Source organism: Pseudorca crassidens, chromosome 2, assembly GCF_039906515.1.
Source record: "Pseudorca crassidens isolate mPseCra1 chromosome 2, mPseCra1.hap1, whole genome shotgun sequence".
Taxonomy (NCBI): domain Eukaryota; kingdom Metazoa; phylum Chordata; class Mammalia; order Artiodactyla; family Delphinidae; genus Pseudorca; species Pseudorca crassidens.
The window spans coordinates 145,949,110-145,976,102 of NC_090297.1; the positions used below are offsets into that span (position 1 = coordinate 145,949,110).

Sequence of the window (26,993 nt, forward strand, 5' to 3'; positions counted from 1 at the left end):
TAAGAACTGGACCTACAGAGACTCCACAGTGAAGGAACGAGAGCTCACGAGGCAAGATGGTTACTTGTCCCCATGAGAAAGCTACAAACACCACCCCAGGTGGCCTTCCCAGAGCCAAGCCACAGTCTCCAAATGCCTATTGCCAGGTTCCACCATCGTTTAACTGCCTCCAGGTTCATGTCCACATGTATAATCACACCTTTTACAACACACCAAGCAAATGTAAACAGAAGGAAATTAAAGGATAGTTAGGGCTACTGTTACTCAACACAGAGTAGCTTTCACAGCAGCTGGTTGTCAAAGAAACTTCCCTGAGGAGCATGGACAGGCCTGGGTCACCAAGCTCCAGCTCACGGTAGAGCAGCATGGTAATGGCTGAGGTTCAAAGATCACGATTTCACTAAATTCCTAGCTAAGCCTGACACAGACCTGTTACACCCCTACTGAAAACCCTCCAATGGCTCTTACCGCATCTAAAAGAGACCCTGCTCTTCACCGTCCGGCCGTCGCCTCGTCCTCCAGAATCATTTTGGACCCTTGGCTCCTTGCTCCACACCCTCCAGCCCCACGGGCTTCCCTCCTTCCATTCCTCAAGGGGCTCCTTCCCATCTCAGGGCCTTGGCGCTTGCCCTTCCCTCTGCCTGAAACAGTCCAGCCTCAGATCTCCCCCAGAAGCCTCTTCCCACTCACCCTTCTCTTACCCAGGGTCACCTACCGCCTCCAAGAGGCCCTTCCTGCCCATGCTTTCGAAGGGAGCTAGCTCTCCCACCTGGCTCCTCCATCACATCATGGGCATTACAGGGCTTGCTTACTTGTTTTCTCTGTCTTCACCCACACAGGGCAAGCCGAGGGAGGGCAGGGGTATTGTCTAGCTCGTCATTGCTTTTATCCCAGCTCCTGGAATAGTGCTTAGACCACTTAATTGGTTGCATAAATAAATTCATTAAAAGAAAAAAGGATCACGGTGATGGTTGACCAGGGCTCCCCGACCTGTACAGGCCTCTGCTCTGGGGGTGATGGCCAGTCCTGGTGTCTGAGTGATTCCCTGGGCCCAGCACAGGGACCAACTTTCCAGAGCCCTGAAGACAAGGGGTAACACCCCAAAATATGGACTCATTTTCCACTCTACCTTCATTGGCCGCGGAGCTGCCAGAACAGAGGCCGCATCTCACAATTCCTGGCAAACAAATGCAGCAAATTGATGGCTTCTCTGAGGTACCTACCAGTGTATTTGGGGAGAAGCTTCGAGAACAAGTTGAGCAGCGGCTGTCCTATGAGACTGGAGAGATTCCACAAAAGAATCTGGATGTCATGAAGGAGGCAATGGTTCAGGCAGAGGAAGCGGCTGCTGAGATTACTAGGAAGCCGGAGAAGCAGGAGAAGAAATGCTTGAAGAAGGAAAAGAAAAGGCTAGCTGTGAGTGCCCTGGCGTCTTCAGAAAACAGCAGTAGGACCCCGGAGGAATGTGAGGAGACAGATGAAAAGACCCAAAAAGACGAAGAAGCAAAAGCCCCAGGAGGCTCCTCAGGAGAATGGAATGGAAGACCCCCATCTGTCTCCTCCAAACCCAAAAAATACAAATCTTTTTCCAAGGAGGAGCTGGTTAGTAGTGATCGTGAAGAGACAGCTGGCAGTGGAAGTCCTACCAAGAGGAAGAAACCTTTCCCCAAAGAGGAACCAGATAGTGACCCTGAAGAGTCAGGAAACAAGAGGGTCCCCAAGAAAAAGAGGAAATTCTCTTCCAAGGAGGAGCCTCTCAGCAGTGAACCTGAAGAGGCTGCTGCCAGCAAGACCTGCAGCTCCAAGAAAAAGAAAAAGCTCCGAAAGCTATCCCAGGAAAATGAGAATGGACATTTCCCTAGGAGGGCACAACTTACAGAGATATTTCCCAACCCATCCCCTATAGCCCAATAAAAATAAAAACAAATTCACGAGTCAAAAAAAAAAAAAAAAAGAAAAGAAAAAAGGAGATGGTTACTAAGTCATGTTACATTTTTGAGAAATAAAACGTATTCGTTAAACTTTTTTTTAAATTAATGGCGCCAAATGCTCAGGCGACCACTTCCCTACGCTCTATGTCCTTGGGTTCGTCAGACTAGAGATACTGGTTTCAGCTCTGTCACCAGGAAAAGGAACTTTCTCAGTCCACTGCTCTCTTTTTTTTTTTAATGGAATAAATATTACCTTATTTAAAAATGGAGATATAATTGACATATAGCCTGTTAAAAACAAGACAATGGGCCCAAGATGGAGACACTTATGCTGAGCGTGGAGAAGGCCGCATCTGAGATGGACCTGAGCGAAGCAGGACTTGGATGTGGGGGCAGGGTGGGCACTTCATGCACAGGGAACACATGAGCCAAGAAAGGAAGCCAGGGAATGGGGGAAAGACAGAAAGCAGCATTTAGACCCATTTGGCGGTGACCCAAAGGAGAATAATGGTGAGATGAGATGGAAAGGGAGCCTGAGACCTACTGTGGTGGACCCAGGACATTGGGCGAGCAGGGGGGGGATTAGTCTGGTTCTGACAGAGGAAAGAGAATCACTGACTGGTTCTGCGCAGGGAGAGACAGCATCAGGTAAGTTGTCAAGGGTTCAGAAAGGGACAGTGAGCTGCCTAAAGTCACACAGGTAGGGGAGGGGCCAGGCCTCAAACCCTGTTACCCTGATTCCAGAGGTGAAGTGGGGTCGGGGGAAGGACAAAACTAACCCCTACTACGTCCCCACTGTTTCCCCAGGCACGGAGCTAAGTGTTTTGCATATAGTATTAAACCTCACTACAGCCCTATGAGGGAAGAAGCCCAAATTACTGACAAAGGTGCATATCTTTCCTCCAGAAACAAAGGAAAGGGTGATGTGAGAGATGGTGAGGAGACAGACTCAACAGGATCTGGAAGCTGACGGGGCCCGGGAGCAACGGTGGCTGCAGTCACCTTCTCTTCAGCATCCTGCCCGCATCCTATGATCTGCCTCCGTGGGGCCGCTTTGGGATCCGGCTTTCTTCACGCACAAGTTCCTCGTTTTTCATTGAAAACACTTTGTTACTGGAACACCACACAGCTCATGAGCTGCTGGTTTCATATTCCACAAGTCGAATGAAAGGAAGCTTTAAAAAGAAGGCTGGGAGGCTGTAGTCCCTGCAAAGGAGAGGCGTGTGCAGTGGCCAGGGACCAAGGGGACTTGGTGGCTCCGACCCAGGTGCCACATCTCTCCTCCCACTGCCACTAAGAGGGGATCAGCAGTGCCTGATCAGGGGCAGAAATGCAGAGGTCAGGCTCCCTCAGGCGGGGGCAGCTTTTTAATCAGCTCATTTACTTTTTATACCACTATTAAAAAATTATCTACGTAGACAAAAGTTGACTTCCGTGTTATAGTCACACAATAACAAATTCAAAATCCTATGTAACAAATCAGGTATTTGGCCTCTGGGTTATCACCTCTGTGTGTGCTGAAAAATAGATATATATTGGTTTTATCTTCCCTCCTTTTATATTTGTCTATAAAAATATACACAGGGCTTCCCTGGTGGCGCAGTGGCTGAGAGTCCGCCTGCCGATGCAGGGGACACGGGTTCGTGCCCCGGTCCGGGAAGATCCCACATGCCGTGGAGCGGCTGGGCCCGTGAGCCATGGCCGCTGAGCCTGCGTGTCCGGAGCCTGTGCTCCGCAACGGGAGAGACAACAGTGAGAGGCCTGCGTACCGCAAAAAAAAAAAAAAAAAGAAAAAAAAATATATATACATAATGGTTTCAAGTATGTATTTAAGTTGTTTCTAAGCTACTAGACTGAATACAGATGCTAATTATCTTCCTGGTTCTTACTCCCAGGACCAAATGCCCACATTCTTCCTCAACATCTCCGCTTCCAGAGCAGCTCAGAGCCTAAACAGGTCTCAACTGTCCTGAGGAGACACAGGAAAGAGAGAGGCTTATCCCCAGCACTCTTCCTTCTCCTTCTCAGGAGGACACCTTTAGCCTGAAATGAATCTCGCTTTTGACTACTAGACTTCTTCTTTTTGTGTGTGTGTGTGGTATGCAGGCCCCTCACTGTTGCGGCCCCTCCCGTTGCGGAGCACGGGCTCCGGACGCGCAGGCTCAGCGGCCATGGCTCACGGGCCCAGCCGCTCCGCGGCACGTGGGATCCTCCCGGACCGGGGCACGAACCTGTGTCCCCTGGATCGTCAGGCGGACTCTCAACCACTGCGCCACCAGGGAAGCCCTTGACTACTAGACTTCTTAAAGATGCAAGGCGGACTCTTTTGAACATGTTGGACATCATACAATCCAAGACATATTTCAAATGACTTCTTTATCAGCACCGTTAACTATAGCAAAAGTGGTGGTGAACTTCAGGGTGCTCAGAATAGAGGTGGAGAAAAACTACCCTGTGATTCATGAAGCTTCTGTTCTGCTGTGGGGCTGGGTTTATGAATGGGTCAGGTAGGTACAGGTTGTCACTAAGGGAAAGCTAAAAACCGTTTTGCTTATTTCAGAATTCAGTGAACCATTAATTCACACATCACTGAAATGTGCTGCCCTCTGACAATTCAAAGACCCTCCAGACCATTGTGGGATCCCAGGATCAACCTCCAGAAGAAGAACAAAAGACACTACAGAAGTGAGCAGCTGGCCCATTCTACCTTCTCTCTCACCAGAACAAAATCACGCTTCAAAAGGGCACAGCTGTGCTGTTTCATGGACACATTAGCATTTGTACAGGATTGAATCTGCACTATACTGAACATTCTCTGGGCAGAATCTGTTTGCTTATGCAAAGGAATTTATCTTCTGATGAGTGTATTAACTCCAGAGAGCTTCTCAAACAGCTTTAGGGCCATGCCTGAGGCTCACTGCCTTTTTCTGTTTGCCTAAGAAGTATCCATGGCATCACCGCCACACTGCACTTCTGGTCCTGACAGGATATCAAAACAGTCTCCCAAGGACAAAAGTAATGGCTCTGATGCACTCACACATGGACGTTAGAATAAAAAGGGAAAGTGATGACCTTTATTGAATAAATTGCTTTTCTTTTTTTGGCAGCGCCATGAGGCTTGTGGGACCTTAGTTCCCCAACCACGGATTGAAACCAGGCCCATGGCAGTGAAAGCACCGAGACTTAACCACTGGACCACCAAGGAATTCCTGCTATTTTTTTTTTAAGTTAGATTCTTATTTGAAATATGTATTTGAAATGGATTAAATAGCTAAATATAAACAATACAGAAAGACGAAAACACAGGTGAATACTTTCCTGTTTTTTACATGCATAAGCGTAGGAGCAATTGTTTAAAAAAAAAAAAAACACTGACAAATTTTATCTTTCAGACAACATGTAAGAGGGATGTCTCCAGGTTTTCTTTGAAAAGTCACGAGAGCATCCTGTATTACTTAAACCGATTCCCCAACCTGAGGAACTTAGAAGAGGGCAGGGAGGTAGGTACAAAGCAATCAGAGTATACCTTTCATAAAAGGGGTAGGGCTGGCTACAGTTCTGGGTAAAATGAAATATGCCTCAGTCAGCAAGAATCAAACCGAACATCACTAGTCAATCCTACTTTCTTGCCAAAACTTAACTAAGCTAAATTTAAACAAGCCATCCTGTTATCTAAAATCAAAGCGCTGGTTTCTTCTGTAATCTCTTTTCCTAGATTGGTCACTTTTTTCCTTTTCCTTTTGTAGCATCACATTAAGAATTCCAGCCAATATTCTTCTGAGGCTATTTCTTAAGTGAGTTGTGATTACTGTTTCCTGAAAGTCTTCCCTTTGGTTTCTGTAAGATGCAGAAGGACTGAGCACACTGAGTTTTCCCACAGTCATCATAAAACGCCAATATCAGAAATGCTCACATTTCATTAAACGTGACAGCGCCTTCCGGCCCCATAGCTCAGTGAAGCACTCCAACAACTTAAAAGGAAACATGTCCCTCCCTGCAGTTGCCCAGGCTGAGATCACAGATAGGGCTCTTGCCTTTGTGGACACTGATGTCATTCCAGAGAAGTCGACATTGCTTCCATCAACGTAAAAGATGCAGCTGATTAATTTCAGGCATGCTGCAGCTTCTTTCCTTCCAAACGCTAAGCATTCAATACAGCGGGACAACCCAGAGTACATGCTAAGAGTTTACTGGAGCCAATAAATGCAGTTAATTTAAAAAAAAAAAAAAACTATGCCAATTTCTCCAACATCTCCTCTTTTACAAAGGGAAATATATTTTCTTCTCCCGGCCATCACAGAACAAGAAGGGTCCCACAAGTACGACCCCACATTCTTCCAACCTCTAAGGTGCTCTCCAGCGGTATACTTCCAGGAAAGCGCCATTGCCCACTGGAGTCACTAAGTCACCATTCACTGCTTTGCTTCTCCGTTCCCCTGGCAATCGTGTGCTGCTTCTCTCCACTCAACTGAAAACACTTTCTCTAAGTCTAAAGGGCACTTAAGACCTTCTGGTGGCTAAACACAAGAGCTCCTCCAACTAAAAAGAAAAAAAAAATCCCCACTCAAACCACCTTCTCCACCAGCTGCCATGCCTTTCTTTCCTCCCTATCACAGCTTAACTTCTTAAAGGAGTTGTGCTGCCATTCCCTCACCTCCCACTTTCATTGTGCCCACACCCTTCTTCAACCCCGCTGGCTTCTGGGGTCGACATGCAGATGAAACAGTTCTCACTAAGGTGCCCAAAGATCAACAGGGCTCAGTCCCCACCAGGTGTGACCTCCCAAACTGGGAGCAGAAAGGACCCATTTTCTAAAGACAGCTGCAAACAAAGGGGTTTGCACCCCATCCTGGGATTACTAAGAGATGGACAACTGACTGCTCCCCCAACCACCTCCCTACTCCACGCCCGGCCCCACCCTATCCCCAAGCTGGTAAGAGGACCGAGGAAGAGACTCCTTCGAGCCCCTAGGTTCCTGGCTTAATGGGGAGTGCTGCTGTATGTTGGGGAAGGGGATGAAGAGACTTCATCCAGAGACTGGGCATGCCTGCAAGAAGGGGAGACTTTTACTCCCACAGTGGATAACAGTGGGCACGTTGATTTGTCCTGCCCCTACCAGAGTAAAAGAAAGGAAAACTACAGGAAGACAGCAGGGCAGAAACAAGCCCCAGATCTGCTTGGTTCACAGAACAACCGATTAAGGTGACTAGTTGAGCATCTTACTAGCACGCACCCATAAGGGCCTCCTGCCAGAGCCAGGGCGTCCCAGCATCTGTTCCAGTTACATTAGAGGCACTTAACCCTTCCCTCTGCCTCCTTCGCACCCAACACAGGAAACATGGTTGGAGCCCAGAAGAAGGACAGGGAGGAGGGGTCCCAGAGGCAGACCACCCTCCTCACTTCAAGTTGCTCAAACCACAAGGCTGGCAAGAGATGAGCTCAGGGAAAGCTTTAAATCAAATGTCTATTTTCCTCACCGTGGTATTCCCAGATGTAACCAAGGAAGTGGCACATGGTAGGCTTAATAACTATCTGTTGAATAAATGAACAGCTTCTTCTTAATCCTCACCCTCTGTGTCCTTTCTGCCTCATTTCATTCATTTACTCATTCAGTCACTTCTACACAAATGTTTGTTTTTTTCTTTGTTTGGTTGGGTTTTTTTGTGTTTTTTAACATCTTTATTGGAGTATAATTGCTTTTCAATGGTGTGTTAGTTTCTGCTTTATAACAAAGTGAGTCAGCTATACATATACATATATTCTCATATCTCCTCCCTCTTGCGTCTCCCTCCCACACTCCCTATCCCACCTCTCTAGGTGGTCACAAAGCACTGAGCTGATCTCCCTGTGCCATGCAGCTGCTTCCCACTAGCTATCTATTTTACATTTGGTAGTGTATATATGTACATGCCACTCTCTCACTTTCTCCCAGCTTACCCTTCCCCCTCCCCATGTCCTCAAGTCCATTCTCTAGTAGGTCTGTGTCTTTATTCCCATCCTGCCCCTAGGTTCTTCATGACCTTTTGTTTTTTAGATTCCATATATATGTGTTAGTATACAGTATTTCTTTTTCTCTTTCCGACTTACTCCACTCTGTATGACAGACTCTAGGTCCATCCACCTCACTACAAATAACTCAATTTCGTTCCTTTTTATGGCTGAGTAATATTCCATTGTATATATGTGCCACATCTTCTTTATCCATTCATCTGTTGATGGACACTTAGGTTGCTTCCATATCCTGGCTATTGTAAATAGAGCTGCAATGAACATTATGGTACATGACTCTTTTTGAATTATGGTTTTCTCAGGGTATATGCCCAATAGTGGGATTGCTGGGTCGTATGGTAGTTCTATTTTTTTTTTTTAAGGAAACTTCATACTGTTTTCCATAGTGGCTGTATCAATTTACATTCCCATACACAAATGTTTGCTGAAGGTTGATTCCATACAGTTTAATTATGGAAAGATGATTGAGGTGTGTTCCCTGCCCTCAAGAAAGTTACTAGAGAAAGTAAGAAAAGTACAAACTTGCAGCTACCACAGTAATTATGTGAACAGTAGCACAGGAGTAATACAAAGTACCAAAGACATTAACTCAAAAAATCCAAACAACTCCCTGAAGTACACCCAGACAGTTTTTCTTATCGGTTTAGATATAGAATTCTCATGCCTGCCTTTCCCATGACCACTGGCCCTTTAACCCTCCTAACTAAAATACATTTACCCTTGATGTGTCAAGGGTAACTGTTTACACACTGCCTGTGTGTGTCATATCCTGGAGAAAGCCAGGATAATCCAGATTCCTTGGGTCTGGGGTCGGCCAAGGAGATTTCCAAGCACAGCCTTGCATAAAGACCTAGAGAAAGGACAAGGTATGTATGGCTTTGCTCGGAACACCGCCATATGCCATCTGTCACAGAGGAAATGCTGCTGGTTTAGGATCAAGGTGATGCCCAAGATGTACATGTCCCCTCAGACAGCATCTTAACCACAGGGAGATGGCCGTGCATTGTGGAGGACTGAACTACTATAACATCTACCCAGAAATCACATGTGATTTACAATACTGTTTATTAGTGGACTCAGAATTAATTAGCATTTAGAGCTACATATTTGCAAAAAGTAAATCACTCTACATGATTTCTGGTTTCCTTGTGATCTTAGCTTATAGTCCCTCAGCCACCATTATTGCTCCCCACATATATTTTTGATAGGTATTTTCAATGACCATTTTCCACCATTATTAGAATAATGAATACATGCTCAATAAAAAATCTAAAAAGTACAATAAAGTTTATAACAGGAAAAATATTGTGCATATTATTACCAACACTGTTAATCTTCTGGTATATTTCCATTTAACCTCTGTTTGATTTTAATAGCTATTTGGAATTAATATGCCCCATAAGCCAACGCTGGTAAAAATCACCAATATACTAGGATATAAAGTGCCGTCTGTGATCTCTTTCAATTATGAACAAGACTGTATCTTCATGATTGTGAAACAAGTAGTAGATTCAGTTTAAAAAGCTTAAATTCAACGGAGGGAAAATTGGTCAAGAGGGTTGTTTAATGTATGAATGCAAGCTGGCTCTCTTCACTATTCTTTTTTTTATAAATTTATTTATTTACTTTATTATTTATTTTTGGCAGCGTTGGGTCTTCATTGCTGCGCACGGGCTTTCTCTAGTTGCGGCGAGCAGGGGTTACCCGCGGCATGTGGGATCTTCCCGGACCAGGGATCGAACCCATGTCCCCTGCATTGGCAGGCGGATTCTTAACCACTGAGCCACCAGGAAAGTCCTCTCTTCACTATTCTATTTGTTTTTCCAGTAGCCCAATAGTTGGGTAACTATCATTTCAGATACAAATCCCTTTAAAAATAAATTCCTTTGATTGTTTAAAAAGGATATTCTTGTGTGATTCTGGGAGGCACAAAAAACAGAGCTAGTGGTATTTTCTTGTCAAATATATGGTTGCCATTATTTATCAAGATATCTCACAAGGATTTTATTTTCATCTCAGTATTCCATAATAGACACGCTATTCCAATGATACCTAAAATAAAAACGATTGGCTTACCTAACTAAGAAATCATGCAGTCCAACGTCAAAATACCTGTTGAAGGGAGACAAAGACAAGCATATTAATAGAAGATATTCACAGCAGTGGTGGACTTGACCAAAAATATATCATTCACATTTGGAACATGGTGAATACATGGATTACTCCATGACAGTGGTTCTCGAAGCATGACCCCTGGAGCAACCACAGCAGCATTCCCTGGTCAAATTCTCAGTCCCCACCCTCACACACTGATTCAGAAATCCTGGGGATGAGGCCCAGTAATTAGCTTTAACAAGCCCGCCAGATGATTCTGATGCAGAACCGCTGCTTCATGAGAGCAAAAGTATCTCAGCAAGCCTAAACTCTCTCTCTCTCTCTCTCTCTCGAAACAGAAGCCAGAAAAGTGAACTTCACCACTTTTCCGAAAGGGGAGTCATTTTATAGCACTAGTTGTCTCTGATGTTCAGTTACTCAAAAATAAATGAAATTATGATTTAAAAGCATGAATCCACACTGGCCAGAGGGAAGAAGAGGGGTGGGGGAAGGTCAACTCTGTTCTTCCATCTCCTCCCAGCCATAGTCCCTGGAGCTTTTCGCAGGAGAGAACGACCCCCCCATATCCAGGTCCGCTCTAGCAGGGAAGGGAGAAGGCAGTTCCACGCACTCGCTGGTGAGCCTGTATTGTGCTTGGGCGTCACACCAGCATCCAGAAAGCCCTGGGCGGTAGTGGACCCCTTCAGTCACAGCCTCCCTCTGACACCACCAGACTGGCTCAGTCCATATGAGTGGGACTGCCTTGGTTGCCCTAACGAGCACGCTTGTTCCCCCTAAACCTCTGCCCGCTTAGCCGGTGTCCTTCTCTCACCTTTGGGTCTGGCCCGAGTCATGATGGTGCCGCCCACCAGGTATAATCACTACTCCTAACACCTGGATGGTGGTGGTTATGTGCCACCCACTGGACTGGCCCCCCCAGTTAGCAAGCAGCCTGGGGCAAGCCCGAGGGACTTCTGTCCCTACAGACAGTGAGCAGTGGACTCAGAAATTCCCCCTAGAGTGGGGTCCAACTGCCCAGGCAGGCCCTGACTGTCCCTAGCATCCGGGTCCACCCTAGCCCTTCCCTGGAACATCTCAGCCTACTTGGCACCCCACCGTGCCTGACATATAGCAGGTGATTATAGATATTAAGATTCCTTGTGGGATACCTTTAAATGACAAGATTCTTTCATGCGCTCAAGCATCTGTTTATAGATTATAGACACAGGTTAGGTGAGAATAAAGAAACAAAGCCAAAATACGAGGTCCCTCATTTATTATATCACTTACCTGAAATAGTTATATAATTCAGGGAAACTCAAAGTCAAGGTATTGTGCGTAAATTCCATCTACTCATAAGCCTCTGAGGAGAGCTCTAGAGGGAGATATACCTGCAGGGGTAGCTGATTTGTTTCAGCTGATTTTACATTGACCTGGATAAGGTCAATTCCTATACTCATATTTAACACAGATTTTAAAAAAAAAGAAACAGAAGTGATCCCTCCTCTCGACCAAAACCAAGGCTACATTGCTCAGCTACATAAGTAAAACCTTCATATGACAGACAGCAATTGTACGTTTGCCAGAACAGCAATATGGGCAGTAGAAGTATGTATGGATTAAAACAAAGATTTCAGTCTTTTCAATTACACCAGCAACAGACTCTGTTACAGGAATCAGAGGATGAAACAGACATGAAAGGAATCACAGAGACCCTCAGTGTAGAGGTGCGGTAGGGGAAGAAGACCCTGAAGCAATAATGAAAAACCTAATAATATACATAGAAATTGTTATTCATTTAGCACCTAGAAGGTGGCAACTACTCTGTTCAGTACTCACACACGTACCTGGTTGCCGGCGAGGTAGGTACTGGCATCCCATTTACCGGTGAAGGAACTAGAGTACAGAGGCTAAGTAACTGGCACAGAGCTCACAGCTAGGAGAGGACAGAGCTGGGAGTCAAACTGAGCCCTGACAGCCACGAATTATGTGCTCCTCCCACTAAAAGTACAGGCTCTCACTGCCCCTCATTATTACTAATTGAAAATGGCTGTTGATTTTAAATCAGCACTCCCTTTCCACCTCCACCTGACCTCTGCTTCCCCCTGCTCCGGGCAAGCCCACGGTCTCTGCAGGCGCCCCCTACCTCCTCGGGTCTTAGAGTCAGCCAGGCTCTGGAAAGCTGTGTCGATTCTCTGGGCTCCAGCTTCCCCACTGGGAAAAATGGAGACCCCTTACTCGTAGGGAGGTTATGAGAATTAAGTGAGAAAATAGAGATACGGGGCTTAGCACAGCGCTTGGTCCACCACGTGTACTCAATAAACAGTAGTCTCCTTTCCTCCAGTTTTTAAGAGTTGTTTTAATGGCAGCCCCATTCCTGATAACTCAGCAGGAGAAGCAAGACACATTAAAAAGAAGGACATATGGGGCTTCCCTGGTGGCACAGTGGTTGGGAGTCCGCCAGCCGATGCAGGGGACACGGGTTCGTGCCCCGGTCCGGGAAGATCCCACATGCCGCGGAGCGGCTGGGCCCGTGAGCCATGGCCGCTGAGCCTGCGCGTCCAGAGCCTGTGCTCCGCAACGGGACAGGCCACAACAGTGAGAGGCCCGCGTACCGCAAAAATAAATAAATAAATAAAAAGAAGGACATAAGTTGTCTTACAATGCAGCCCAGAAAGGGAGGCCATTTAATCCAGGGCACGGGCAGGGCCTGAGCCCTGGAGAAGGGGGCAGCGGGGCTGGAACTCTGAGGGGCGAGCACCAAGCTCAGGGCACAGGCAGGCGAGCCGGAGGATCAGTGTCCCACAAAGAGCCTTGAAGCTGAGCGCAGGGGTGAGGGCTGGGGTCACGGGGAGCCTCACCCTGCCTGCCCCGCTCCTGACCAGCATCTCATACCGGCACACCAATACACACCAGTGCACACCCAGCTTCACCTGCAGCTATGGCGGCCCTAGAAGTCAGGGTAGAAATGTACAGAAGTGAGGGGCTGTGACACAGGTTGTGTTTCAGACTGTTTCCTCTCATACACGTGTGACTGGTGGCGGATGGAATTTGAGGCAGGGACAAGCGGAGGACTTTCAGCATCCTTGTGACAGGCAAGCTGTCAAGAGAACAGTATAAAGAAGGGGTCCCCGACCTTTTTGGCACCAAGGATCAGTTTCGAGGAAGACAATTTTCCCACGGACCGGGGGGCAGGTGGGGGGGCAGAACGGTTCAGGTGGTAATGCGAGCGATGGGGAGCGATGGGGAGTGGCTGGCGAAGCTTAGCTCGCTCCCCAGCCGCTCACCTCCTGCTGTGCAGCCAGGCTCCTAACAGGCCGTGGGCTGCTACTGGCCCGAGGCCCAGGGATTGGGGACCCCTGCTATAAAGGGTTAACAATTACCTGGAAACAAGTAGAATGGAGATGGTCGAGGTGAGGGTGGGATGGGGATTTGCATCAGAAAACGTGACAGGAAAAATGCAAGAGGACAAAAACAGAACTATTTCATAGGTAAACATATCTTACTCCTTTACGGCATTAATTCATCTGGTATTCATTCATTCGATAGATATTCCATCTGGGCCTTCTATGGGCCAGGCATTGGTCTAGCCCTGAGGATGCAGTGGAGGGTAACATAACAAGGCACCTACTTCTCATGGCACTCACATTCTAGGTGGAAGAGATAAACAACAAATAAGCACTTACATACAGAAGATAACATCAGAGGGCAGAGAATGCACACACAGTGACAGCACAGAGGGACAGGCCACACAGGCACTCTGGGAAGGCCTCTCTGAGGTGGTGACATTTGGGTTGAGATCTGTATGGTCAGAAAGAGCCAGCTATGCAAAGATCAGAGGATCTAGTGTTCCAGGCAGTAGGACATCCAGAGAAAGGGCCCAGGTTGGGAAGGAATGGGGCAGGTGAGAGATGGAGAAAGAAGGCCAGCGTGACTGGAGAATGGTGAGCGAGGGGAGACGGGGACAGCAGAGGTTGGGAGAGGGGGGCAGGGACCAGATCTGAAAGGACTGTGCATGCATGATAAGGAGTTTGGGTTTTAATTTAACATTGATAGGAACAGAGGAGTGGTATTTTTTCCTTTATTTAAATTTCATTCTTCCAGCGGTAGAGCTGTGGTATGCTTTGGTTTGCATATTAAAAAGAACACTCTGGGTGTCCTGAAGAGAATGGATGGTAAGAGAAGCCGGAGGGCAGGGAGACCACTTAAACAGCCATTGCAGTCCAGGTGAGAGATGATGGGGGCTCAGCCCCCAGATGGAAATACTGGAAACAAGAGAGGAGAGACAGGGACGGATTCCAACAGGATTTTGTGTGGAGTTAAAAAGACTTGTTGACAGACTCATGCAGGGTGGAGCAAATAAAGGGAAACATAACCTGCAAAATAGGTGCGAGTGCCTCTTATCACTCAATTTCAAACCAAGCAGCCTCAAAGTCTTGGCTTCTTAGGGAATTACCACCTCAATAACGCTTGGTTACCCACATGCAGATTAAGGGAATGAGAATGGCCTGGTGATTACTTACACTTAAAAATGGCCCACCTGTTGGGAGAGCTATAAGTCATAGCAATATTTTTTTCTTTTTTTGTTGTATTAATGTATTGTGGTGAAGTATACATCACATAAAATTTACCATTTTAACCATTTTTAAGTGTATAGTTCAGTGGCATTAAGTACATTCACATTGTTGTAAAACTATCGCCACCATCCATCTCCAGAACTTCATCTTCCTCAAGTGGCACCCTGGGTTTCCTCTATACAATGGAAAAGCTGATTTGGGCTCCTTCCAAAGGGTTCGGGGTGGGGTCTCACCTGTGGGGCTTTGTCTTTAATTTCAAAACACAAGCAAACCAGTGAACTCTAGAAATATGTTCTCCTTGGTTTTCCTGGATAGATGGAAAAGGTGCCTTAAGGGAGCTAGAGTAGGAAGAGAATACTATTTTTGATTTTAGATTTGTATGCCAGGCACTGCTAGGCAATCTGTGTATTCTTTCTTTTAATCCTCGCAACCACCCTGCAAAGTAGGCCCCTGTTTCATAACGCTGCATGGCCTTATCCCCAGCCACCTAGCTGGCAAATTGCTGAGGCAAGACCTAGCTCAGAGCACCAGATGCCAAAGTCTGTGTTTTTCCCTTCATGCATTTAGCTACTGACCCATTTAACAAATATTTACCTTGTGCCTCCAATGTGCCAGGTGGTGGGGATTCAGTAATGCGTGGCACATAACCCCCCAGCTTCAAGGAGAGCAGAGCCTAGTAAAGAGCTGGGAAAGTCAATAATAATTCAATACAGTGCCATCGATATCAAACACTGTCTCCCTCGGTGAACTGCAAACTCCTTAAGGGCAAGAACCAAAGGCAGTCACCAAGTAGATTCTCAGTAAGTATCTATTGGGTGAATCTGAGACAGGTTGGGACCTGGGACCCGGGACTCTTTGCTGCAACGCTTGTACCTGGACAAACGTCTCCTTGAGCAACAGAATACAAAGAAACTATAAGGGACTAAAAATAAATGCATGCATGCACACAGCTGGGGCAAATTATGAACAAGATACAAAAAGGCCAAAACCCAACGGCCACTTCTGAGGTGCATGGAGCAAAAGCAGGGCACTGCGCACCATCCCCTCCCCGCCCACACTCACAGAGCACCACAAGGGGTCACCCAAGCCACTCCTCCAGCCCAACCCACCAGTCCGCCCCAACCCTAACCCCATTTAAGGGACCAGCTGGCTCCTCCTCAGGCACGAGCAAGGGAACCTGTTACTTGTGTTCGCCCCCTCGTGCTGCAGCAGGAGTCCCAATAAAGCCCTGCCTGAATTTCTCGTCTGGCCTCTTATCAATTTCTATTGATTAAAGAGTCCAATAACCCAGATGGGTAACAAATCAACGTGTGACTGATGTGCTGTCAGAAGGCACCAATGCCCCCGCCTGCTCTGACACTTAGCATAGTACACTGCAGATAGCAGATGCTCAAACGTAATCATTTAACACATCCGTTACTATATGTAAATACATAACATTAATACCCACAGATAGAAATGAGGCTTCTCTCCTGAAATAAGATACCTACCAAACTATAGCACCATTATTCTGATCACCTTTTAAGAAAGTAATTTCTCACGGCTACCAGCTCACAGTAAACCAAGATATCCTTATGAGGAGACATAAGCAGCAGCGGTCCTGTGCATACTATTCCTGGTTCCTTAAGGAAAATAAAGATGGGAAATCTTCTGTGTGCATGTGTGACATGGACATTTTTGTTGTCTGAACATCACCTGATAGCAGCAACAGTTCGACAGAGGAGAGGGAAATTTGGAACAAGCTGCAGTATCCTAACAAGGCAGTGAATTTCCCATCACAAGACGAGTTCAAGCATGGGTTAAAAGGGTGTTTAGAGGAGACTGAACCATCAGACAGAAAACCAGAATGGATAAACTTAAAGCTGCCACCTAGCCTCAGGCTTCCGACTCCCTGTTTCAGTCACTTTCAGGAAGCATCTCTAAGTATGAAGCCTCACTTCCGTAGCAGTAGCTCATGTCTGATAACCATGAGCAAATTAGTAGACTGTGCCTGGGCTAATGCTTCCATTGCAACCCCGACAGTTTATTTATTACAATTCTGACTGCTATTCCTGTTGGGGCCTCACAGTGCATCAAAATTAGGGTCGTACCACCTGCCAGAGTGGTGTGCACTTACATTTACTCACAGAGCACAGAGAACCCCCTCTGAGAAAAGGAAGGGTCAGGCCAACACAGCATGTCCATGGCAGAACTCAGACCAGAGCCCACAGTTAGATCCAGGATCTGTTCTGCTCTGCCAGGCTGCCTGCCTTTTGGGGTCCTGGTCCTCTCTCCCAGGCTGATCTTGGCTGGTTGGGAGCTAGAGTTTAAAAAAAAAAAAAAAAAAAAAAGCAATGAACTGTGGCCAGAAGCTGCAAATCTCATATAATCAGTGAGGTATGGTTTAGAACAGCGGTCCCCAACCTTTTTGGCACCAGGGACCGGTTTTGTGGAAGACAATTTTTCCACGGACCGGGGATGGGGTGGGGGATGGTTTCAGGATGATTCAAGCGCATTACATTTACTGTGCACTTTACTTCTATTGTTATTACCTTGTAATATATAATGAAATAATTACACAACTCACCATAATGCAGAATCAGTGGGAGCCCTGAGTTTGTTGTCACTTGCCACTCACTGACAGGGTTTTATTTTTTTGTTTTGTTTTTGTTTTTGCGGTATGCGGGCCTCTCACTGTTGTGGCCTCTCCCGTCGCGGAGCACAGGCTCCGGACGCGCAGGTCCAGCGGCCATGGCTCACGGGCCCAGCCGCTCCGCGGCATGTGGGATCCTCCCGGACCGGAGCACGAACCCGTGTCCCCTGCATCAGCAGGCGGACTCTCAACCACTGCGCCACCAGGGAAGCCCACTGATAGGGTTTTGATATGAGTCTGCAAGCAACTGATTTATTATGGTTTCTGTGCAGTCAAACCTCTCTGCTGATGATAATCTGTATTTGCAGCCGTTCCCCAGTGCTAGCATCACCGCCTCAGCTCCCCCTCAGATCCTCAGGCATTAGATTCTCAAAAGGAACCTAGATCCCTCGCATGCGCAGTTCACAGTAGGGTTCACGCTCCTATGAGAATCTAATGCCGCCGCTGATCTGACAGGAGGCGGAGCTCAGGCGGTGATGTGAGTGATGGGGAGCGGCTGTAAATACAGATGAAGCTTCACTCACTTACCCGCTGCTCACCTCCTGCCCTGAGGCCCGGTTCCTAACAGGCCACAGACCGGTAGTGGTCTATGGCCCAGGGGTTGGGGACCCCTGGTTTAGAACCACTGTTGTTATGGCCACTTAGCATGACACACGTGTGGCAGTATTTGGTGAGGTACCATATTCAGATCTCAATCCTTGCCTCGCCTTCTTCAATGTACAATCCTCACAGTTTTTCATCTCCAGACCTGTTTATCCCACGAGTGGGCTGCCAAAGTTTAGCTCTCACATTCCTACCTGGGAAGTTTGAAGACTGACTTAGAGGGCTGGAGGTCAAAACGAAATCAAATCACTAGGAGAATAAAGTTTACACCCAGACTCAAGAAGCCCTGATTAGTTCTGGTTGGGCTACCTAACTTAATTTAAAAGAGTGAAAAAGACCTTAAAGTTTATCGGCTCTAACCTCCTCACTTGGCAGTTTAGGAAAGAAAGGATAAGGAAGATGAAATAATTTGAAACACAACGAGCAGCAGAGCTGAGGCTTAACAGTCCAGGTCCCCTAGACCCCAGTTCTAATTTATTCAAAGTATCACAATAGCGCCCTCCTCTCGGCCTCAATCAGCGTCTTTATTTTCTGAGAATGCTCAGGACATAATATTGTTACTTAGAACAGGCTTCCTGTTGACATCATATAATAACCGACATCAGGTCACACCATCTCCATCACCACCTGTAAAAGTCCGTGTATAGAGTCTGCAGCATGCCATTCCCTCACTTTCTTATGATTTTCCACAGTCTGGTCCAGTCTGGATCTAACCTGCCTAGCAATTTGAGATTAGAGCCTGCACAGTCACGAACAGAAAGTGATGTGGGGAAAACAGGGAAAAGTGAAAGTGAAGTTAGGCCAGTCAGATCCCAGTTGGCAGCCAAAACATGTTTGGTGAAATACAGTTTGACGGGAAGGTAGAAAATGAGAATTGTAGCCCTGGGAGGACAAATTTTCAAAAACAAACATAGTGAAAGCTAGTGCCAGGTTTTCACATGACAGCTCTTCACTTCATCAGACAAGTGTGTCTGCCATCAGATTATCAGGGAGCAAATTCTGAGAAAATAACCCCAAAGCCTAGAGATCTGGACATCTCATACTGTCGGAGAAAGACAAGAAGAGAAGGCACAGTGCCAGGCATAAGTGGCTTGGGAGTGAAGAGCTATCCTAAACTACAGTGGAAACCACATCCCATGTTTCCTTATGTAGAATTAGAAATTCAAGGTCTGCTCTCTGGCTCTCCCACTTCATCCTTGCATGTCTCAGTTTCCTTCACTGTGGCATGGAGATGATGATACCTACAGTGCCAAAAAGGAATAAGTGTAGTGGGTACAAGTGCATTCTACAAATGTTCGAGATTATTTTCTCTCCTCGTCAGTATTACGTTCCTAAAAACTCTTCTCCAAACTGCACTAGTGCTACTTATATTCATTCATTTATCCCACAAATATTTATGGAGCCCCTTCCAAATGTCATGCACTGCAATAGATGCTTAGAATACAACAGTGAACAAGAAAGTTAAGTTCCTACGCTTGTGTACATTCTAGAAACAGGTCCTTTATCCAATGTGTGACTTGAAATATATTCTCGCAGTCTGTAGCTTGTCTTTTTATTTTCTTAAAATTGTCTTTTGAAGTGCAAAAATTTTGAATTTTTAAATGTCCAACTTATCAACTTTTCTTTTATGGATCATGCTTTCAGTGTCATGGCTAAGACATCTTTGCCTAACCCACAGTCTTGGAGATACTTCTCCTATGTTTTCTTCTAAAAGCTTTAAGTTTTGCTCTTATATTTAAGTCGCTAAGCTATCTGAAGTTAACTTTTGTGCATGGTGATCTAAGTTCGTCTTGCTTTTCATTTCTTCATGTAAAACTATCCACTAGACATACTGGCCAACATGAAAGGTCACTGGCAGCTTGGACCAGTGCAGTCTCACTGAGTGGCTGAAATGGAAGCCAGGCCAGAGTGAAGAGTGAATGGGAAGGAGAGGAAGCAGGGACAGTGGGTATAAATAACTCCCAGGTTGGGTATACAGTGTGGTCCTAAAGGGGAGAAGGGAGGGTCGTAGCTTCAGAAGGATGAGAGGTGTTTTTTTTTGTTCATCTAGGGGGAAATTTTCCATTGTGCCAAGGGATGGGTGCAGAAGCCAGCAGAATTAGTAGAGGGAGGTCTTTTAACAGAGTATGAGACAAAGTTATCCGTTGAGAGAAAAATGGATAAGAGTTACGTGGTAGACATTTGCTGCTTCTGTTTGCTTGCTTGTTTATTTTGGGGGAAGTCTGACATCCTTCTGGGGACCTCCCTCTCACCCACTGTGTCCAGTTCTAGCGAGACAGTCAGTTCCTGTTTCTGCCTTCCTGAGGAGGATAGGAAAGGCACCGAGGCTAAGCCAATGGGATTCTTGTTCTCAGGATTATATTTCAAATGTAGAGATAGCAAGGAAGAAAAAAAAAAGAATTAAGGCTGATCCACCCCAGATGTTGCACTTTGATATGTCGATAACACTTTTCTGGTGTGGCTACAACAAATTCTACTAAAGAAGCAATTCTCTGCTTCTTTGTTCTATTCTATTCCTAATGCACAAGTCCTTGTCCATTAAAATCATAATAATGTCTCAATAGAGCTTTACATTTACAAAGCACTGTCACAAACGTTCTTAACAAACTGTAAGGAAAATTAGGGCACGTATATTATGCCCATTTGCTAGCTAAGGAAGCCAATGCAGGGTGCCTAACAGGGACTGGCCCATAGGCTCAATAAATACGTGAATGAATGAATAAATGCATGAATGAAGGTTAAATGATTTGCCTACAATCATATAGTTAATAAGGAACCCAACTTCAACTTGAATTCAGATCTCCTCATTAAAAATTCAGGGCTTTAGGACATGGAAGCAACGTAAGTGCCCATCAACAGATGAATGGATAAAGAAGATGTGGCACATATATACAATGGAATATTACTCGGCCATAAAAAGGAACGAAACTGAGATATTTGTAGTGAGGTGGATGGACCTAGAGACTGTCATACAGAGTGAAGTAAGTCAGAAAGAAAAAAACAAATACCGTATGCTAACACATATATAATGGAATCTAAAAAAAAAAGAAAGAAAGAAAATGGTCAGAAAAACCTAGGGGCAAGACGGGAAAAAAAAATTCAGGGCTTTTAAAGTGACATATATTATAAATCAAACGAGATATGCTTATCAAAAGATTGTGTTTGTAATTTCTGGACTAGGAAAGATTTTTTTTTTTATTCTTAAGAAGAATACACTGGGTTTGGACGCCTGAAACATAGTAATAGGGGATATTAATTGCTGAGGTAGGACTATGGTAGAGGGGGTCCCCTCACATTAATAAAATTAAAGCACCTACTGATGGGATGGACAGGGTCTTGTAAAAAATCAAACAAACTGGGCTTCCCTGGTGGCGCAGTGGTTGAGAGTCCGCCTGCCGATGCAGGGGACACGGGTTCGTGCCCCGGTCCAGGAGGATCCCACATGCCGCGGAGCGGCTGGTCCCGTGAGTCATGGCTGCTGAGCCTGCGCGTCCAGAGCCTGTGCTCCGCAATGGGAGAGGCCACAACAGTGAGAGGCCCACGTACCACAAAAAAAAAAAAAAAAAAAAATCAAACAAACCAAAAGACCCCCCAAAAAACAAACACAGTGTCCAGCTGCTCACGAAACAGGTATTTACATTATAACAGCAGGGGAGGCATTCAGTAAGGGCTTCCCAGAGGAGGTAATGTTCTAGCTGGGGTTTGTAGGATAAATAGAAGTTGGCCCATCTGGGGTGGGAAGTGCCATCTAGGCAGCATGTCAATTCCATGGTGCTTAGGCTCCTCCCCCTGGAAGCCAGTTACTAGGACCCCCACAGAACATCACTATGGGCTGGAATCTAAAATATTGCTGAGTAGGAGGAGAGCTGGCTCCAGAGACATAGGAGATGGTGATAGATGTACTCTTCTCTCTCCCAAGCAGCACTTGCAGTGATGATGCCCAGAAGGTAACCAGAAGCAACAAGATAAAAGGAGAGAAAACATACCCCCATGGAATTGCTGATGCGGCCCTGCTGATCTTTGTGCCCAGGTTGCCCTTGACAACCTGACTACCGAATTATCTCCAAATAGAAAATGAGAACATCTGATCTTCGCCTTTCATTCCCCCATCAGGGAAGATATATAGAGACATGGGCCTCAGCTTCTGTTTATAAAGTAAACTGGACCCAAGATACTCAGTGTTTCGGGAACCTCGACAAAGTAGGTCAGGCCTCAGAAGGTTGGGATTGGGAACTAGGCAATTAAACAAGTCAATACTTATCCCCCAAATGCCACCAAAATACAGGAATTCAACACAGAGCAAATGTTAACACAGTCTTAAAAGTTGAAAAGTCTTCCCTGTACCTGTATATTTACAATCAGTCATCTGATTAAAATCCTGTTCCACCATACAGCATTTCTCTCGTGCATACAACATTACCATGAGTGATCCCTCATGCCATGTGCCTCATGAAGCTGTTCATTATGGTCTGAAGAATTGCATCACATGATCATCAATGATCCAGTTTCACTCCTTGGGACAGTCAAACATTTGGTTCTGCCACTATTAATAATCTAAGGCCAATAGGTTTGAAAAGACAGAAATAAGACTCAAGTATGTTTAACTGGGGTGAGGGACACAGGTTCTTCCTCTTTTTTTATACTGAAACAAAAGATTCATTATCATAATTGGAATTTCAAAAAAAATGAAATATATATATTATATATATCATTATATATAACAATGATACTTGATAATACATTTTATAAATAAATTTGATATTAGTGTCAATTCTCACTAATTTGTACCCTTTCCCTCTTCAGTTTTATTTTCATACTAATTATATATGGGAGCCTTGATAAGAATGCCCCTTTGCTATTTATTCCCTACTTGACTGTCCAAGATATAAGCAGAGTTCCAGGGTTTTAAAACAATGGGTCTCCAAGTCTTTGCGGCCTCTGCTATGCTAATTACTAGCAAAATTTCTTAGTCTCTCCTTAGGCATCTCTTTTACCTAGATGGCTCCAGCTAATCAAGGTGAATATGACTATCTTTCCTTCTGTAACTTTCTATCAAATTCTCTTTATAGAAATTCAGAAGAAAAAAAATAGAAGAGGTTACAAAGCAACCTTTGTCAAAGGGAAAATAACTCACATTGCAATAAAGCAGATACAGGTATAGGGAATGGGGAGCAGGGAGCAGAGGGGCACAAATGAGGATGGAACTTTGCAGGGCTGTATCACGGTGCAAGACCTGAGGCTTAAAGCAGCATGACACAGATGGTCTTACGCAAACCAGACAGGACATACTGCATGGGACTGATCAGCCCAGCACAGCCAGCGAGGAAAAATCAAGAGACAGCAAGGCAGAGAGCTAATACACACAAAATCTCTTGACTTTTCACAAACCATCATGCAGACATTTGCTTTTGCTTTTCATAGTTATAATGCCAAAGCCAGGTCAGTGGGCCAAGCCTACGTCAGCCTCATTAGTGGTCCTTTGTTCCGTGTTCTGGATGTAACCAAGCAGGACCCTACGGGGCCTTCCAGGGACAGCCCTCCCCTCGTATCCTCTGCTTTCGCTCCTCTCTGAAGTACCTAGATAACAGTATCTGATGCACATTTCCTGGGTTATTTTACAGATGCAGAAAAACCCCACCAAATGAAGTTAACTACTTGATGACCATGAGCACATAGTCTCCAGGCCTACTAGAGCCTAAAGATGGATAATGTTAACCCCTGTGACACCACCCTGTTACCTAACCATCAACCAATCAGAGAATTGGACACGAGTTGATCACATGACCTAGAAATACCCTCCTTCACCTTGCCTTTAAAAATGCTTTGCTGAAACCCATTGCGGAGTTTGGTCTTTTCGAGCATTAGCTTTCCAGGACTCCTTGTCTGGCGCCTTACAATACGCGCTGCACTTTCCTTCACCACAACCCAATGTCAGTAGATTGGCTTTACTGCGCATGGGGGGAGAGTACCCAAGTTTGGTTCAGTAACATGGATAGAGAGGAAGGCATCTCATACAGCTGACGGATGATGCTGCCTGGTCTACAAGGACTCTGGCCTTCAGGGATGTACACAGCTTTGAACCTCAAGAGACCTTCAGTTCTTTAGCTCAGCAGTCCTCGACCTGCTCACTCACACTGTCAGTGGGCCACGTCTGCGTTATGAAAATTAAGCCCTTCTCCCATTGAATGTTACCGAAAATGAGATAGGCTTCAAAGGAAAAAAAGATCTCACTTCAAGAAAGAAAAATGATATTGTAAATAGTCTTCAACATTTTAAAGTTCACATATTTCAGGGAAAATTAAATTTTACTACACTTAATAGAAACACTGAGAAAAAGTAGCATCATATGCATATTGTACCACAAACCTTGTTCTTCTAAACATAAACCCATTCAACAGAATAAAGAATTTTCTTCCTCCCTTCAACAAATATGTGTCTATTCCCTGCCCTGGGCCAGTTACTGGCAGGTGCTGAGGGCAGTCTCTCCTTGTAAGAGTTTACTGGTTAGGGAGGTAACTAATACACAAATAAAAAATACAGTAAGCCCAGATTGCTAGGAGAGCTCCTCTTTGAGAACCAAATGGGCCTCTGTCCCTGGGAGCCTGCTGAGAATAACAGTCCTCCTCTGATCCTCCCCTGCAACTTGTGATGGAGAAAAGCCCTCAGTCACAAGATCTCAACAAGTCAGAAAAAACCTATGGTTGCAGGGCTGAGAAGCAGTATGAGCATTTTGAAGCACAAACAGTAAACAGCAAACCACAAGGCTTCTTGTAAAACAGCTGCTTTCCAATCAATTGGTAGCACTCCTTTTACCCCTAAGAAACTACTCCATTTTGAAACTCCCACAGTTTTATGTTAAAAGCCAAGGGCCAGGAGGGCTTCCCTGGTGGCGCAGTGGTTGAGAGTCCGCCTGCCGATGCAGGGGACACGGGTTCGTGCCCCGGTCCGGGAGGATCCCACATGCTGCGGAGCGGCTGGGCCTGTGAGCCATAGCCGCTGAGCCTGCGCGTCCAGAGCCTGTGCTCCGCAACAGGAGAGGCCACAACAGTGAGAGGCCCGTGTTACCGCAAAAAAAAAACAAAAAAACAAAGCCAATGGCCATAATTTTTTACTTAGTGTTGTGCTTTCCACTGGTCTCTTAACTGTTTAACTAGAGACTTCCTAGCCTGCTTAGAGTCTCTTAGTGCTTCAAAGATCATTTGTTCTTTTTCAGTCACTTAGCGTTTTTTAAAAAATCGGCTAGGAAAGCTAAAACAGGTTTGCTTTTCACAGCAGGGTATATTAAGCTATATTAAAAGTCACAGCTATAAATATTCTATAAGAGTCCTTTAAATAGGGTACATTATTATGTATGTAATAAGCCTTCTTCACAAAACATAAAAGTTTAATTATAAACCTACATCTTTATCTACAGGTAAACCCCTTTATCTACAGGTAAAATTTCCCACAAGCTCATTACTCAGACTACACCCACAGGCCAATAAGCAAACAGAAAAAAAAAAAAAAAAGCAGAAAGTATAATTACTATCACAAACCCAGATATCATATTCCACAAGATACATGAAACAAGTCACACAGTTGGCATAAAATATGGCCACAGATTTGAAGTGAGAACCCACAAACAGCAGATGTGTTGGCAGATGACCAGATGGGTAAGTGATGCAGCACTACAGAAATCAGATGGGGGACTAGGAAAGGACACAAGCACAGGCTCATTTTATTTAAGGATAAACAGACCCACACACCCCATTTAAGACTTCAGTTGTATTGTTTCATTGTAAAAATCACTGGTGTTCATATTCATGATCTGAAAGTCACTGGTAACTAACCATGGGTATAAAAGAGCGGAGCTTCTTAAATGGGCTTCTGCCAGCTAATGTACACCTCTGTCCAATGGCACACAGTATGAGACATCGAAGAGCAGTGTTTCTTAAACATTTTTTCACATGACCCACATTAAGAAATGTAGTTTATATCTCAACCCAGTATTCACAAATATCTAGGGAGGTTGTGGTAGCCAGGCTCCAATGTTGTCCTCAACGGCCCTTGCCTCCTGGCATCACAGCCTTGTACACTCCCCACTGTGCCAGGATTGGTCTGTGTGACTAACGGAATAGAAGAGAATCATGGCAGAAGTGATGAGAGGAGGTTATAAACAAGACTGTGGCTTCTGTCTTGGAGATGCTCTCTTGCTCTCTCTCTCAGCTCATGTGCCCTGGGGGAAGCCAGCTACGATGTCATGAGTAGCCCTAAGGAAAGACGCACATGACCAGGAGCTGAGCCTCCAGCCAATGGGCACAAGAGTGGTTGCAAGTGGTTCCTCCAGCCCAGTCAAGTCTCCCGATGACCACAGTCCTGGAGGGTAGCTTGTCTTCAACCTGAGTCAAACCATCCAGCTTGGCAGCCACGGACCCTCAGAAATAATAAATGCTTGTTGTTTTAAACTGCTAAGTTTTGGGGTGATTTGTTACATAGGAAGAGATAACTACTACAGGTATATAACTGAAACAGAGACTTTCAAGTAATCTGACTTACCTTTACTCTGAGCAATTCACAGTGATGCTTTCTATTCTATTTTTCAAACCGCTGTCTGCAACCCACGAAAATGATTATGACCCACTAATAGGTCATAAATCTTTGTGATTCATGAGACATTAATAATATACCAAATATCTGGAATCCCATAAATGCATATATTCACATATAAGTATACATGCATATATACATGTGTGTATATGGATAGAGACAGAGAATATAGATATGAGAGAGGGAGTGCGTGCTACCAAACCATATCTATATCAATTATTTCAACTGATTCTCACAATAACTCTGACAGTAAAACCAGGATTAAAATCCCCACTTTCCAGATGAGTAAAAAAATGTTGCTCAAAATAGCTATTTAAATTGTCTAGAGTCAAAATACTAAGAACAGGAGAACTGAGCCCAACACCCAGGTGTTCTGATTCCTGGTTATTCCCCCAGATGTAATCCATTACATATACTTTCTAATCTATTTGTATTTATATAAAGATATATTTATATGAATATTTATTACATATTCATCTTAACTGTTACATATGATGTGTATTGATATTGTTTGTAATCTATCATATAAATATCTCCCCTGTCCTTCATTTCACACTCTGC

At 45.1% G+C, this 26,993-nt stretch overlaps 1 protein-coding gene, 1 non-coding gene and 1 pseudogene across 19 annotated transcripts in view; 2 read left to right on the plus strand and 1 right to left on the minus strand.

Annotated features, from left to right (window-relative positions):
* HHAT (hedgehog acyltransferase) overlaps positions 1–26,993 on the minus strand; it is a 363,049-nt gene that overhangs the window by 155,633 nt on the left and 180,423 nt on the right. For 17 of the 18 annotated variants that reach the window (XR_010941290.1, XR_010941289.1, XM_067729070.1 and 14 more), the window contains one exon: positions 10,017–10,052. The exons of the other annotated variant lie outside the window; for it this stretch is intronic. Coding sequence is in view for 15 of the 17 variants with exons in the window: in XM_067729070.1 (XP_067585171.1) it covers positions 10,017–10,052 (36 nt within the window). In the remaining 2 variants the exon portion in view is untranslated. The remainder of the gene's footprint in view (positions 1–10,016; positions 10,053–26,993) is intronic. 18 annotated transcript variants of the gene reach the window in all.
* Positions 958–1,043, plus strand: LOC137220376 (small nucleolar RNA SNORD86). Its single transcript, XR_010941674.1, has one exon. It is a non-coding gene; the product is annotated as a small nucleolar RNA SNORD86 (small nucleolar RNA).
* On the plus strand, positions 963–1,962 carry LOC137211980 (nucleolar protein 56 pseudogene; annotated as a pseudogene).